This window comes from Marmota marmota, unplaced genomic scaffold (assembly GCF_001458135.2).
Source record: "Marmota marmota marmota unplaced genomic scaffold, marMar, whole genome shotgun sequence".
NCBI lineage: Eukaryota > Metazoa > Chordata > Mammalia > Rodentia > Sciuridae > Marmota > Marmota marmota.
The window spans coordinates 20,580,495-20,596,870 of record NW_026000196.1 but is presented as its reverse complement, the minus strand read 5'-3'; the positions used below and the strand labels follow the sequence as shown (position 1 = coordinate 20,596,870).

The 16,376-nt window shown below is 40.0% G+C and overlaps 2 protein-coding genes across 2 annotated transcripts in view; both read left to right on the top strand.

Annotated features, from left to right (window-relative positions):
• The window catches only part of Otud7a (OTU deubiquitinase 7A), a 332,254-nt gene that overhangs the window by 234,081 nt on the left and 81,797 nt on the right, over positions 1-16,376 (top strand). Inside the window, 2 exon segments of the mRNA XM_048790148.1 lie at positions 6,620-6,802; positions 15,870-16,088. Of these exon segments, the coding sequence (XP_048646105.1) occupies positions 6,620-6,802; positions 15,870-16,088 (402 nt within the window).
• On the top strand, positions 886-2,888 carry LOC107148488 (cyclin-dependent kinase 20-like). Its single transcript, XM_048790399.1, is given in 2 exon segments — positions 886-1,809; positions 1,812-2,888. Coding segments are annotated over 2 exon segments (1,038 nt in total). The 5' UTR covers positions 886-1,535; the 3' UTR covers positions 2,576-2,888.

The following is a 16,376-nucleotide window of genomic DNA, read 5'->3' as shown; positions in this document are numbered from 1 at the left end:
CACTAGCATAACACTGTGTCAGGAAGCACATACTCCAGTGTACTTAAATATTCTTTCTGTAGATAGGCACTTGGCTTATTTCCATTATTTGCCATTATAAACAATGCTACAGTGACATTGCACATACTTCATTTTCATGTATACATATATACAGGTATTTCTGTAGGATAAATTCCAAGAAATGGAATTTCTGGGCCATGGATAAAAGCATCTGTATCTTTGATGAATACTAAGGATTTATAATGTGCACTGCCACCAGCAAGTGGATGCGCAAGCCTGTTTATCCAGACTGGTAACCAGGTGGGTTGCCAACTATTGCTTTTTGCCATTTAGATATCTGTAAAATGGTTTTTCCATGTATTTGTAATTTGCATATCTTTTAGTGGATGAAATTATAAGCATCTTTTCTGTGTTTAGGGGCCATTTGTTATTTTCCCATGAACTCTTTGTCTGTATTTAACAGATATAGAATCCAAAATTGTTGCCTGAAAAAAATATACAGATGAAGTTTTTGTACATAGATCAGGTATTGAGGCGGCAGAGTGAGCTTCAGTGTCTGGGAGCGTCCATCTCCTCTCTTTGCTCTGGCAATGTGTCCAACTCAATATTATGAAAAAGTTCCCATTCTATTATGCCTAATATACTTAGGATCTTAACCTTATTCTTAAGTTTTAAAACTTTTTTTAACTATTGATTTTAGATAGCTAATTCATTCAAATTATTTCAAAATCAAAGATTTTGTTAATTTTTATTTGTTTGTTTCTGGACAAAACACACACATACACACTCACAAAAGCAGGGATTGTAAAGTTTTCTCCAGAGCTCAGATCCCTCATTGAGGAACCCAGGCCTCCCAGCCTGAGTTGGGAGAGGTGTTGCTGATGGCTCACAGTTCAGTCCCTCATCAGCATTTTCCCCCAAAGAAGTCACCTGGCCCAAGGTTCTCCCTGGGATTATACCCATCTCAGATACTGTTTCTCATCTGGTGTAAATGCTGGAAACTCATGTCTCTGTGTGGACCCAGGTGAGGAGCCATCCCCGCTCTGCACTGCCCATAAACTTGGCAGAGGCTCTGCATGTCCCTGTGGGTTAGCAGCCATTGCCAACTTCACCTCCCACGAGCTTCCTGTCTGTGAATTTCCTCCATAGATTTTTCTGGGAACTGACCTACTTCAGAAATAAGCCTCTTGTATGTGATATGAGTTACAAATATTTGTCCCCATCAGCGTTTGTCTTTTGACATTTTGCATGTAATTGAGTCTCTGGGGCTCTTCAGTAGCTCCCTTATGTCCGATCCTGAGGGATAGACCAGGTACTGAGGCGGCAGAGTGAGCTTCAATGTCTGGGAGCGTCCATCTCCTCTCTTTGCACTTCTTTTTCAAACATTACCTGGTTATTTTCACTTATTTTTCCAAATGAACATTAAAATCAGCATGTCTGATTCTAAAGAAAAATACTATTTATGTTGGAATCATATTAAATATATGTTAGCTCAAGAAGAGGTTATGATATTGAGGCTTAAAAACTAAGGGCTGATGGACCAGTACTACATCCTGGGCCGCATCGGGGAGGGCACCCACGGCGTCATCTTCAAGGCCAAGCACATAGAGACTGGCAAGATCGTTGCCCTCAAGAAGGTGGCCCTGCGGCAGCTAGAGGATGACATCCCCAACCAGGCCCTGCGGGAGATCAAGGCTTTGCAGGAAATTGAGGATAATCAGTATGTGGTGCAGCTGAAGGCCGTGTTCCCGCATGGTGCAGGCTTCGTGCTGGCCTTTGAGTTCATGCTGTCAGACCTGGAAGAGGTGGTGTGCATGCCCAGAGGCCGCAGGCTCCAGCACAGGTCAAGAGCTACCTGCAAATGCTGCTCAAGGGTGTGGCCTTCTGCCATGCCAACAACATTGTGCATCAGGATCTGAAAACTGCCAATCTGCTCATCAATGCTTCAGGCCAGTTCAAGATAGCAGACTTTGGTCTGGCCTGGGTCTTTTCTCCTGATGGCAGCTGCCTCTACACACACCAGGTGGCTACCAGGTGGTACCAAGCCCCTGAGCTCCTGTATGGTGCCCACCAATATGACCAGGGCGTTGACCTATGGGCTGTGGGCTGCATCATGGGGGAGCTATTGAATGGGTCCCCTCTTTTCCCTGGAGAGATCGACATTGAACAGCTTTGCTGTGTGCTTCGCATCTTGGGCACCCCTAGCCCTCAAGTCTGGCCAGAGATCACAGAGCTGCCAGACTACAACAAGATCTCCTTTAAGGAACAGGCGCCAGTGCCCCTGGAGGAGGTCCTGTCAGACGCCTCTCCTCAGGCCTTGGACCTGCTGGGTCAGTTCCTCCTCTACCCTCCTTTCCAGCACATTGCAGCCTCCCAGGCTCTCCTGCATCAATACTTCTTCACAGCTCCCCTTCCTGTCCACCCATTTGAGCTGCCAATTCCCCAGTGCCCAGGGGGGCCTGCTCCTAAGGCCCACCCGGGACCTCCTCATGTCCATGACTTCCATGTGGACCGGCCTCTTGAGGAGTCGCTGTTGGATCCAGAACTGATTCGTCCCTTTATCCCAGAGGGGTGAGACGCTGGCACAGGTCCTGCCTATCCCCCAGAAGTACCTGGGCTGCTTGTTTGTCCGCCTTCTGCCTGATTCCACCTTCCCGGGCCTTCCCAGGGTCACACTGGACACTCTCCACACTAGCCTTTCTCCCACTGTGGCCTGCTCCTTAACCTCCTTGACGGGGGTTCCAGGGTTCCAAGGAGGCAAAGGTCACATTTCAGCCAAGGCAATGAGGATGTCTAGCCAAGCAGAGGAGGAGACCATGGCCTCCATTATGCTGCATACTGTCCAGGAGCCACCCATGCAGTGGCACTGCCTCCTCCAGGACATTCCTATTAGAAGCATCTGGGAAGTGCAGAGAGAAAGGTATCTTCATGTTGGGAACCTGAGTGGGCAGGTAGGTTTGTTTTGGTTCTCAGAGACAGTGAGCACTCTTAATTCAGGATTTAAGATTTACATAAAAGCCCCAAATGACTTTGCCTATGTCTCATCCTCCTCTGTTTCTACTAAGGGAGATGGTAGAAGTGACAGTGTCTCCTGGCCCTCACCTGAAAGGTGACTGCAAGCACAGCTGCTTTTGCCCTAAGGGCTTCCTGTGGCTTCATGTGACTGAATGCTTATTTGGAAATGAGGTAGAGGGAAGTCTAGGTCCAGGGATGGGCAGGTTGGGGATTTAGCAGCAAAGTCTTCGCCTGTTAGGATGTTACTAAGGATAAGGGTGAACCAAAGCAGCAGTGCAAGTAAGGAAACCTGGCAGACCTGGAATTCATTATTCAATAAATCCTAGTACAACCCCCCCACCCCACCCCCCCCAAAAAAAAACTAAGGACACAGCACATGCAGTTTTACTTTTCTGCCTTTCAGAAGTATTATAAGTGTCCCCATATGTGTTTTATACATTTAAATTTATTCTTCAATGTTTTATCTTTGCCACTATGAACGAACTATTCTCTTCAATTATGTTGATATATTAAGGCCTTTTTATTCAAATATATTAATTTTATATCCAATGTATTTATCATCAGTACTGTTCATAGACTGTCCTACTCTCTGACTACCCCTTATGGGCACATGGAAGGACATCCTTCCTGGCCCCCAGGGTTAGATAGGACCCTGTGATGAGTTCTAGTCATGGATTATTAGAGAAGTGATGTCACTTCTGGACAAGAGTGTTCCTATTGGTAAGATATGTTCTCTGGCTTTTTGTCCCTCTTCCAAAAAGATAGGCCATAATGAAGAATGGTCACCCTATCACCCTGAATCCTGAAGTGAGAAGGTGGCACAGAGCTAGGCCAGTGCATGGTAAATGGGTAGCACAAGAAAAGATGAATCCTTTGTCATTTTGCCCCCAGGTTTTGGAGGTTGATTGTGACTGCATTGGAATCTATCCTGCACCCTGGGGGTGTAACTCAGTGGTAGACCACTTGCCTCATGTGTGCAAGGCCCTGGGTTCCATACCCAGCACTGAAAAAAAAAAAAAATCTGTCCTGCTATCTATGACATTCTCTCTGTAACAGGTATATGTCAGTGTGTTTATCTCAGAGTCTTCTGGTAATTTTTACTTCTTAATATAGTAAGCAGATATCTATACCTCACATGTCTTCTGTTTGCATATATACCTGAAATTTGTTTTAATTAGATATGTAGATACTGAAGTAAGTATCATAAAGGAAGTTTTCCCTAGAAGCAGGAGGCACAGCATATCATGCAGGGCCACACAGGGAAGCACCAGGGTCTGTCAGGAGGAAGAGGGAGTAAGGGTAAAACATAGACAAAGCCATTTTAATGGTTTCTGTGGGGAGGAATGGGCAAGGCAGGATACGCAGGTTTAGAATCAGCTAGTCTAATAATTTCAGCAGGCTCCAAGGGTAGAACTGTTCAGGTTGTTGGTACCTGGCCCTTGGGTGATTAGAGCCAGGGAATATTGGACAAGAATGGAACAGACCAATAAAGGAGCCCAATTAGGGATTGTGGGCTTTGGATTGATTGTTGTCTATAAAAAGTTCACAGGCCTGCAGAGGAGTCTCTTTCTGTCTTTAGGAATTAACTGACCCTGGAGGGGACATTCTCCCTGTCAACAAGACTCCAAGATGTAAAAGCATTATAAAGTTCAGAAAATAAAAGACATGACTAACACATCTTTATTGTAAATTGAACCTTAAGCCTTATAAAATTGCTTTCTCCATTTTAATTAATGCTTTGGGAACTGAATCCTCCAATGTTGGTACAAGAGGATGCTCTCTCCGGTGGTGTTTTTGTCTCTGTCTGGCAGATCTGATAAACCAATGAGCATCACTTTTGGATGCCACCTTTCTAAGTCACTTTGCTCTAGATGTGTCTCTTATATGTAGCAAAAGCTAGTCTTTCCTTCCTGAGATTATGTGAACATCTTTTTCTTTGAATAGTTATGTTAAGCCTACTTTAATTTATTGCTTTTTGTCTAGTTGTATTATATTCTCTATTTCTATATGTAAATATTTCCAAAAAAAAAGGTGGTAGGGGAAGGATCTCTTGAAAATAGAAGGGAGAATGATAGAATAGAAGAAGGGGACCAGAAGAGAGGAGTAAGAATAGGAAAGGGAGATATTAGGGAAGGAAATTAACCAAATTATATTGTTATATTGTGTGCATGTACAAATAGGTAGCAACAAATCCCGCTATTGTTTGTAATTATAATGCACCCATAAAAATATTTCAAATGTCTTTCATGTTCTCTTAGCTTTTTATGTAAAAATATTTTTCTGCTATTTAGAAAAATTGTTTATTAATAATGTTTACTTTCTAAAAGTCTACATAATATACTATTTCCTTTTTTTAGACATATTAATTCATTCTCTATGATATTCTTCAATGAAATGGGTTTGTGTCTTCTTTCTATACCCTCCTCACTCTCTCTCTCCTACAATCCCTTCTTAAATCAGTAAATATCTTTTCTCCATTTTACTGTTGGCTTTGTACCATTAAACACGCTTTCATGTATATTTGCTATGTCAACTTTAAACGTTGTCTTTGTATTCCCATGTATTACAGCTGAGACAACTGCAAATGATTCTACTTTCCACCTTTTACCATTTTTATAGACACTGTGAAGTGTCAATGCAGCACCTGGTGGGCAGGGACTGTGATTTGTGAGCCTATGCACTAAACTGGACATCTCTCCCCACACACAGCCTGTGACTAAGGCTGTTAAGATAGGAATATCTCCCAAGCTGCTGCTTTTCCCATGTTAAGGTTAAAATTAATAATAATAATAATAATAGAAAAAAACAAAGAAACTTTGGGATTCTGTTTCTTTTATTTTCTTTTTTACTTTATGCTTTATTCCTCCCAACTAAGAGAAAATCAAGGTAGTTAATTAAGAATAAGAAAAATTACATTTATTTGGGGTTTATTAGGGTTGCAATGAGAGACACCAAATTTGTAGCCTTCAAAATATGCTCCAAGGTTTTAGAATATTGGAGCTCCTTTTATAACTTAGAATGCAAAATGGGGCATTAATTCCCTCACTTTGTCAGGAATCATGACTGGTGTGAAAAGAGTTTTTAAGAGAAGGATAGGGCAGGATCTCAGCCTCTGACAGGGTGGTGGAGAGTTCACAACTATTACAAAGGCTAGTGAACTTCCTTCCAGAGTCCTGGTCCAGCACAGCCCCCAAGGTCAGCATCTATCTGTGTGGGTATGTGCCTAGTATGTGGCTTAACAAGTCCTCCAGATTCCATTGTAAGTGTCTCAAATCAACGCCATGCCACTTTGATGTTCTTCCTTGCCATTTTCAAAGGGGGATAGGATAGGGTAATTAGGCACATAATGTGTGTGGGGGGTGGGGGGAGATGAGACTAGAGACTAGAAATTCACATATTTCAGGTCATCATTTGTGGGTAAAAAATTCTACTTTCAAAGACTGCAGAAGACAATTACCCCCTTGAAAAATGAGAACTGCTGGTGAGAAGGTCATTAGTTAATGCACTAATGGGCACCCTTTCTTGCCATGGTTCTTTTCTTCAATGATATCATTATTCATGCATTAATAGGCTTAATAATAATTCTTGTCATTCTAATCCATAGGCAAAAACTGGGACCTGACAGCTGCTCTAAGCGACTATGAGCAACTCCGACAGGTGCACACAGCCAACCTGCCACATGTGTTCAATGAAGGGAGGTGCCCCAAGCAGCCTGAGCGGGAGCTGCCCCAGCCTGGGCACAAGGTGGAGCGGCCCTGCCTGCAGAGGCAGGACGACATTGCCCAAGGTACAGCTGCCTGGAGTGGTGCACCATGGTTTGCAGGTAGATTGGGGTTCCAAAGAATAGCCAGATCATCAGTTCCCTGCTGCAAATAAATTGGACCCTCAGTACATCCTTCCTCACGGTAGGCTGAAATGTCTTCACAGCATACATCCACAGCTGTTACCTCTGCCTCCAAAAGCAGGAATGTGAATCCAATTCCTTTCCTTTGAAAAACAAGTCTTTTAAGAGATTGAAGACTAGCATTCCTCCTAGAGTCCTGATTTTTCCAGACCAAACATCTGTAGTTCTTTCAATTATATCCCAAGCAGCTTGGTCTTCAACTCTGTTCAACATCATGTTCCTTATTCCCTGTGCTTCAACTTCTCTATTATTCTTTTTTTTTCATTACAACAGTAAGATATGCTTATTGTAACAAAGGAAGAATATGGCAATATAAAAGGAAACTTTTTCTTCTCCTAATTCCCAAATCTTACCAGAGTAATAACTACTGATCGTCCAGGTCTGCTAGGTATGTTCAAAAGGCAAACACATCAGAGTAAAATGCATATTGTATACTGCGAAGTGATTATTTCCTGAGCAATAAATCGTGAACATATTCTTTTAATAGCTAAATTTTAGTCTGTAGTATAATTTTTAGACCTATAAAATGGTTATCCAGGTTTTCATTTGGGTTTTTTGTTGTTGTTGTCATCCATTTTCACCTCTATAAGCAATGTGTAAATAACTAGCTTTATACCTGTAAATCTTATATGCTGGTAAGCTTTTTTTTTTTTTTTTTTGTGGTGGTGGTGGTGCTGGGGATTGAACCCAGGGCCTGTGTGCTAGGCAAGCACTCTACCAACCGAGCTATCTCCTCAGTCCATGCTGATGTTTTTCTATCTGTAGGTTAGCATTCCAGTGTGGGCAGGCATACAAACATATGTATGTTTTTAGCTTAATAATATTAGGATTTCTTTCTAAAAACATTTAGGCTTGCTGTGTGTGAATTTGAGTATCTCCCTCATGCTAGCCAGCACTGGAAGTTATTGCTATGGTTTTACCTGTGTTTCTGTTCTCAAGGGTGAAAAGTGGTGTCTTATTTTAAGCTTAATCTCAAAATTTGTCTGTTAGGCAGTTTGGTTTTCCATTATGCATCCTACCTGTTTGCATATCTAGTCCATTTTTCCTTTGATTGGTTTGCTTTTCCTTATCAACTTGTAGCTTTCTCTTCAATGAAGCCTGCAACACATATGTATTTATTTGTGTGTGTCCCACAGGATCACTTGCCTTATGACTTTGTTTACAGAACTCTTTGGCATTCAGAATGTTTACATTATTATATATTCATGGATAGAGAGCTCCTCTCTTGCTTTAGAAAGTCTCCTGGAATATAAAGTCACCACAACGTTGTCCAATAATGTTTGTTTTCAAATTTCATTCTTCAGGTCTTTTCATCAGTTTGAAATTTCTGTAAATAATAGCAGAGGATTTTGTTCTGATTTCTTCTGGAATGAGATTGAATTATTCAAGCATCTTTATTGAACAAAGCATCCTTTATCCACTGAACTGAAATGACAACTATTCCATATATTAAATTACCAAATATACCAGAATCTGTTCCAGGACTCTGTCCTGTTCACCCATGTGTCTTGCCCAGCTTGTTACCTCTAACTTATAGTTTTATATAGTATCACTCTATGCTAAAGCAAACCCATTTATTGATTTTTCAAAATTTTTCACTATTTTGCATGTGTTTTCTGCCAAATAAACCTTGAATTTGCAAGTGTGATTGAAATTGAATTTGTTTGTTAAGCAGTTTGGTTTTTAAAATAAAATTTTATTTTATTTTAACCCTTAAGTCCCAAGCTTTTAATTCTACTAACATTGTAACAAAATGATACAGGTGCATTAAAATAACTTACAAATAATAAGCTAGAGCTTACCTTCAGTATTATATTAGTTAATATTATTATATCATAAATAATATATAATTTTATTCTTTTGAGTGATTATATATCATATATATTTAGATTTTAATAGATATATTGCACCTGAGACAATGGGACAAAATGGATTAAGAATAATTGGCATTTGTGATATTTTTCTCCCATTCCAGAACATTATTATACTTCTTCATGTACTCATTTACTGTTAAGACTAGGTATAGAAAAAGCAACTCATTTTTTACTTATCTTTTATTCAGTCACCTATGTAAATTCTCTTAATATTAACAGCGAGTTCCAGGGGATGAATTGGGTTTTCTAGATATATAAAAATCATATCATCTAAAATTATTTTGAATTCTTCTTTAATATTTACCTAATTGGTTCAGTTTTGTCCTCTCATGTTAAGGGAGACCCTCCAAAATTATTGTAAATGTTGTCTTCATTTCTGTAGTTCAGCTTCATTATCTAAGCTATCTTAGATTGTTCTTTTGTCTGCTTACCCTGTTGTCTAAAAAAAAACCACAATTGAGTTAGAAATTATAATATGCATTATCTTTTTTCTCCCTTAATCTTATCCTTTTTTTCTGTATTTCTCTTGAGGTTATATGGATAGATGCATATGTTTTTATAAGTGTTAGATCATCTTGCTCTAGCGTTCTTATTTTACCAGTATATAAGTTGACACTTTGTCTCATGTAAAGATTTTATCCTTTAATCGGTTCTTGTTGATATTACACTATTACCCTTGCTTTCCGTTGGTTCATATTTGCCTAGAATGTCATTTTCTAAGTTATTTTCAAACTTTTCTTATCTTTTCATAGTAAATGTAGTTCTTGAAGATTATTTATCATCATATTTTTTGTATTATTCAAGAGTCTTTGTCTTTCAAGTATGGAATTTAATTCACTTAGTTTACCATTAGTTTATTTAGTTTTCAATTTCTTCATATCTGTATTTCTTTACGTTTTATGTTTTATTTGACAAGCTTTTTCATGTGCTTTTCTCTTTTCTATCTTTTGTTTCTTTCTAATTTTTTCTACTTCTCAAAAGTATGCATTCTATTTTTACTTGGGTGAACATTACCTCTAATCTACTAAAACCTGTATTTAGGTTTTCTTTTTATGATTTTAAAAAACTTGTTGACGACTATATTTTACCCTGAAAAATACATGTGTATCCATGTGTTCTTACCTTCCCTCTTTCTACCTCCACTTGGCCTTAATCATATTTAGGTTCTTTTTGTTGCCTTTGTATATTTTGTAAAGAAGTAATTAACTTCTTCATTTGCTCATATTTGCAGTCACATGTCACAAACTGACATTTCGGTGACGACAATCTACACCTACAATGGTGGTCCCATAGTTTATCATGGAGCTGAGAATTTCTCGTCAATCACCTTTGATGTCACAGCCAATGTAATAATACAGTGCAGCACATCATTCATGTGTTTGTGGTGATGCTGGTGTAAGCAGATCTATTTCACTGCCAGTAATATAAAAGTATGATTCATTAATTATCATTACCAAGTATTGATATTTGATATTAAATTACATGTTACTTGATAAGGAAGGATAATATGATGGGCTAGGTATGTGGCTCAGCAGTAGAGCATTTGCCTAGCATGGGCAAAACCCATGTTCAATCCCCAGCACTGCCAAAAGAAAAGCATAAAGAATAACAGGTGACTGTTAATGTGTGTTACTGGTTTTTGCTATAGTATCCTTTTTGTCATTATTTTAGAGTGTGATTCTACTTATAAAAATATAGTTTAGTGTGAAACAGTGTGCCGGGTTACACTAGCAACAGCCTTACACTTGTAGTGTTGACCATGTCTCTTGATTGCAGGCGGCCACATCAAGAGAATGTCTTATATCATCTGTGTCTCTTATAAGCACACTCTGTAAAATTTACCCTATGATGCATTCCTCAGAATATATCCTTGTCCTCAAGAGACATGTCTATTTTCATTTCTCTGTTGCTGAAAGAATATTTCCTCAAAGACTACTTCCAGAGTGTTTTGGCCTAGTGAATCTCCTAAGGCCTTAAGTGCCTGTATACATTTACTTGATAGACTTACATTTTTGTTTAGTGGAATAAAAATTCTCAGTTCAAATTATTTTCCTTGAACTCTTTGCAACCCTTCTTCCATTGTCTTCTTATTTCATATCTGCTAAGAGCTTTGCTTGACCCTGATATCCTAACCTCCTGATTCATTTTCTACATGCATCCACTTTGAGTCAACATTTGCATTTTTCATTACAAATTAGTTCTTTGTCATTAGTAGCATTTCATACTCGAATATTCTCTTTATCTCATTGAACATGTTTATGAGGTTCATTTTTAAATTTGGTCCATTTGTGGACTTCCCTTAACCATGCTTGCACTCATCAGATGTTTCCCACATTTCCTTGTGAGCTCCTAGTGCCTGTGGTTATCAGCCATATCAGCCCACAGCATACTTCAGGCAAAGGCATTGGGCTCTGGACTAGTCTTCCTCTGAAAGAGACTGTGAAAGAAAAGCACTGAAGTGAAAAAGCCTAAATTTTTTTCTTTTATTTTAAATTGACATATAATATTCATATGTATTAATGGGGTATGGAGGGTATCTCAATACACATATACAATGTATTATGATCAAATCAGGGTAATTAGCATTTCCATCATCTCAAACATTTGTCATTTCTTTGTGTTATAAACATTCAAAATCCTTTCTTCTAGCTATTTTTGAAATACACAATACATTATTATTAACTACAGTAATCCTTTTTTGCTGTGGAACCCTGGAATTTATTACCCAATCTTGCTGTAATTTTGTAGCCAATCACCAACCTCAGTTTATCTTTCTTTCAGCCCCCAACCCCTAGCCTCTGATAACCACTATTTTACTCTCTACTTCTTTAAGATCAGTTGTTTTTGCTTCTACACCTGAGTGAGATATTGTGGAATTTGCCTTTCTGTGTCTGACTTAGTTCACTTAATGATCTCTAGTTCAACCATGTTGTCACAAATGACAGAATTTCATTCTTTTATGGCTGTATGGTATTCTGTTGCATATATGCACTAGATTTTCTCTATCTATTCATCCACTGGTGGACACTTAGGTTGTTCCATTTCTTGACTGTTATGCTGCAGTGTTCATGGGAATGCAATGTCTTAACATACTCACTTCCTTTCCTTCGGATATATACCCACTCTTGGGATTGCTGAGCCTTGAATGTTTTAATTCAGGCTCTAAACTTTCCCCACTTGCTGTCTTCCCCATAGTTGGCTTTTCTCCTCAGGGAACCTCCCAGCATCACTGTTCAAGAAATGGCTTGTTTCCAGGGGCTGTCTACTCTCTGGTAACTGCCAGGCTGTCAGGGTGTGTCAGGGTGTGTGTGCTCACTGTTTTTGGTGCCTCTTCCTGGCAGTATCCTTCAGCAGGCATTGGCTCGAGCAGCTCTTCATCAACACTGCAGTGACAATGGGGGAGGCAGTGACCTGCCAGGGCTCTGCTGGGGAGACCAAAGGCACAACCAGAATGCCCTCCCCAGCCCCAGCCTGTGGAGCCTCACCCATTCCCACCCCTCTGCTCCTATGCATCCCTGGAGAAGGTTTAGGGGAAGAATGCTGAGGCTTGTGCACTGTCTTGTGCTTCTTGTTATATTGTTCTCAAGGTCTGCTTCCTTTCTGCCATTAGATCTGGTTCAGGAGGGACTACTTTGACAGGTGTGTTCTTCCATTCTCCCCGAGGGCCTCCAGACTGTCCATGCCTTCAGACTCACAGAGTTAAGCTCTTAGTCCCTCTCAGGCAGCAATAGTTCCAGGCAGGTGCCAATACGGAAGTTCCTGCTCAAACATATGTTTGCAGGCAGCAAACATCCTTGCCATTATCTTATCCTCCTGTGAGAATACTAGAAGGACCTGCTTCTCGGCTTCTAGAGCAATTGACAGAATCATGGCCTAATAAGTGTCACTGGCACCTGCTCTGTTGAAATTTTACCAGATATTATTTTCAAGAAAAAAAAAGAATCTATCATAGTAAAATAAGTCTACAAGACAGATATATTAATTTTTAATAAAACAAATTAAATAGTTTCTGAATCAAGTTTATGTCTCTCCTAGTTGAGGTCTTTCAGAAATCAAAGTGTGATAAAAAAAATAAAATAAAGCATTCCACAGTCTAAATCATAGGTAAGCGAATGATGGCCCTAAACCAAAATCTGGCTGCTGCCTGTTTTCTAAATAATTTTTTTATTGGAGCACCCTCATGCCCATTCACATATGTATTGTTTATGCCTGTTATAATGCTATTGAGTATTCAATACTAAGTCTGTGTGGCCTACAGAGTCTAAAATATTTGTATCTGTCTCTCAATGAAAGTTTTGTCCACCTGCTTTAAAATGTACCCAGGATTATTTTAATCAAGTATTGTAAGACACACAAACACAGAAAGGATGGAGGAAAGAAGGTTTTCCTCACAATTGCCTGGAAACTGCATTCCATGTGGAGGCACACAGGGTGGGTCAGGAAGCAGGGTTGGGAGGGGAGCATGGGTGAGATCTCTTATTATGTGTTCTGTGGAAAGGCAAGCAGATCTTGGACTGGCTAGTTGCCATCATTTCAGTGGGCTCTGAGGCATGGGGCCTGTCTTTGATTGTCTGGTACCTGGACCCAAGGGTGATTAAAGCAACGAAATATTGGGTCCTGGGTCCCCAGAGCCAGACAGAAGACCTGGTTCAAACTCTGGATTACTTGGTTTGCATATGAAACATTCACTCCTTAGAGTCTTCCTCTAAGACTTGCTTGGCCTTGGGTGGGGCATCTTCTCCCCAGTCAGCTAGGCCCCAGATGCCTGAGCTTTAGAAACACACACACACAAAAAAAAAAAAAAAAAAAAAACAAAACAGAAATACAGTCGTGTACCTCCCCTGGCCTAAATCATCAATGTTGGAGTTGGCTTTATCAGCAGGTGGGAAATTCTATACATGCTCCCACTGTGATTTTATTTTTTATCTTCCTGTTTCATGAGGCACAACTGTGAACATGGTAATTCTTATAAAATGTTTTATTCATTTATACCTCTAAAAGAAGAATCACTGGGTTCACGTTTAAAGAATCAGGGCTGAGAGTGTGACTGAGTGCACTTGCCTAGCACGTAGAAGGCACTGGGTTCCATCCCCAGCACTGAACAATAAAAGTCAGTATGTGAGTATGTGTGGTTACTGTGCAGTCGTGGAGGTGATGATAGGGACAGAGAGGTGTCAGAATTAGAAACATATATTTGTAATTATATGATCTTCAATTTATCTGTTTTAGTTAAAAAATGCTTTTTCTTGAGACTAATTCCAAATATTTCATGTTTAAATTTTCTTAATCACTTTTTACCTCTAATCACAATGTTTGTAAGATCCTAATTGCATCTTATAAATTGATAAATTGTTACCGATTGTTAAATGCAGAAGGAGAATGGTTGCCCCTGGTTAAAAAATTCCCACTGTTTTGCAGCAGCCTTGTGGGCTGACTGGGGAGAAGATGCCCAACCCAAGACCAACAGATTATGGGTGTGCATGGCCCCTCGATTCTCTAACATCTGATGTCCATTTCCATTACACCCCAAAGATGGGGCAGTTCCAGACAGTTTCTTCTTTCTCAGACTCAAAAACAAATTCTATGAAAAATACGTGAGCTCAGCATGGTATGCAAGAGGCAGATCTACTTGGGGTCTCCTTGGCTCCTGCTCTTAAAGATCTGGAACAAGTGAGGAAACAATGGTCATCAACACATGACAGGTCCAAGTGTTCCAGTTTTCTTCTTTTTAAAGGCCTGTGATTTTACATCTCTTTTTGCTTTTTCTCAAAATTTAAAACAATTTAGTCCTGTTGTCTCAGAATGAAATTGCAGGCAAATCAAAACCATCTATTCTGAAATATATTCTGTGTCTTTGACTTTCCATTCATTTAAGTGGGCAAATACATGAGACTTATATGAATTAATTTTGAATTTAAAAACTAACACAGGATCAAAAGCCTCTGCCTATTAGTCTGTTCTAGCCAAATTCTATTAACGTCATTTCTCTCTGCTAATCCTATAAATGAGCATGTAGGAAGCTCCTGCTCTGGAGGAAGGTGCAGGCTGGGATTTTCTGTGTGTCCATAGTATGTCCGCTAGCAGTGCACCTCCAGGGGGCATCCTTACCAGTGAGCAGGCTCATCTGAAATAAAATGGGGGTCTTTATAAATCAAGGGAATATACTTAGGAATTCACCACAGGGTTTATAAAATAATCAAGGCCAAACACTGGTGATCCTCCTTTCCTGAGGAAAATAAGAGAACTGTTGTTAAAAGTTACAAATACTCACTGTAACAAAGAAAAATTATTTCCCACATCATATGTTTAAGAATTCCTGTTTAAGTTAAATGTAGCCATCAAACACAGGGCTTTAAAAAGTAAAAATGCTTTTGTGCATTAAGAGAACAAAGATGCATACTTTTTAGGTGATTCTACACTGCATTACTATTCATTGGTTAGAAAGCCTAGACTAGAACAAGACCAGAGTAGACCATCATATCTGATAATGCTGTGACATAAGTATTTACAGGTGGAAAAGAAACACAGGTAAAGATTCATGTTTATATCCCAAGGATGTTCATGTGGGAGGTGTTTATCAGAGGAACGTTAGTAAAAATCTTATAAACAGGGAAAAAAGCTTGAGTAGGTCACTTATTTCTTTAAATACGTAAATGGAAAAAATAATAATAATAAGGAGCCACCCTTGTGCCATTCAATGCTAGGAGAGGACAGCTCTGATGAATTGAGTTAAATGTAACTACAGACCCAAAAGCAAGCCTGGTGCCCTGTGACAATTTTAATGTGCACTTGTGCAGTGGAGTTGCAGCTCACCTCTGAGCGCTTCTGTGCTAGGCATGAGGAAGTGACACACTGGGTGGTGGAAATTTTAGTTGCACAGCAGAAAGGCCTGCAGGGTAGAAATATGCTTGTGTATATCTGTGTGCCTATGTATAAATTTGTGTGTGGTGTGTGCATACACATGTGTTTGGGTGTCATGTGTGCATGCATGAGGACTTTTGTGTGTTCTCATGTATTTGCATGTACACAGAGCCACACTTAGACTTACTCTGGCTGTCTTTCCTTCTTCCCTGCAGAAAAGCGACTTTCCCGGGGGATTTCTCACGCCAGCTCAGCCATTGTCTCCTTGGCCCGGTCACACGTAGCAAATGAATGCAACAATGAACAGTTCCCTCTGGAGATGCCAATCTACACATTCCAGTTGCCAGATCTGAGTGTGTACAGTGAGGACTTCAGGAGCTTCATCGAGCGGGACTTGATAGAGCAGGCAACGATGGTAGCTTTGGAGCAGGCAGGTGAGTTGCTTCTGCCATCAGGCTCATTTTCCTTAGGTTCAGTGACTGAGCGAGCTGGCCTAACCCACTCAGTGAGCAAGAGGGAGATGCATGTTCTGAGGTTCCCAGCAGTGATCCATCAGGACTCTCAGTGCTGGTACCAAACCTTCTGTAAAGACTGAATGTGATCCCACCTGGGCTGGCAGGATGTAGGGCATATGAGCAGGTTATGCTTTGCTGATATTTTCTGAGTTGTTTCCTTTGTTCCTAAATCCCAGCCACTCCTCCAAGAGAACTCCATGCTTCTCT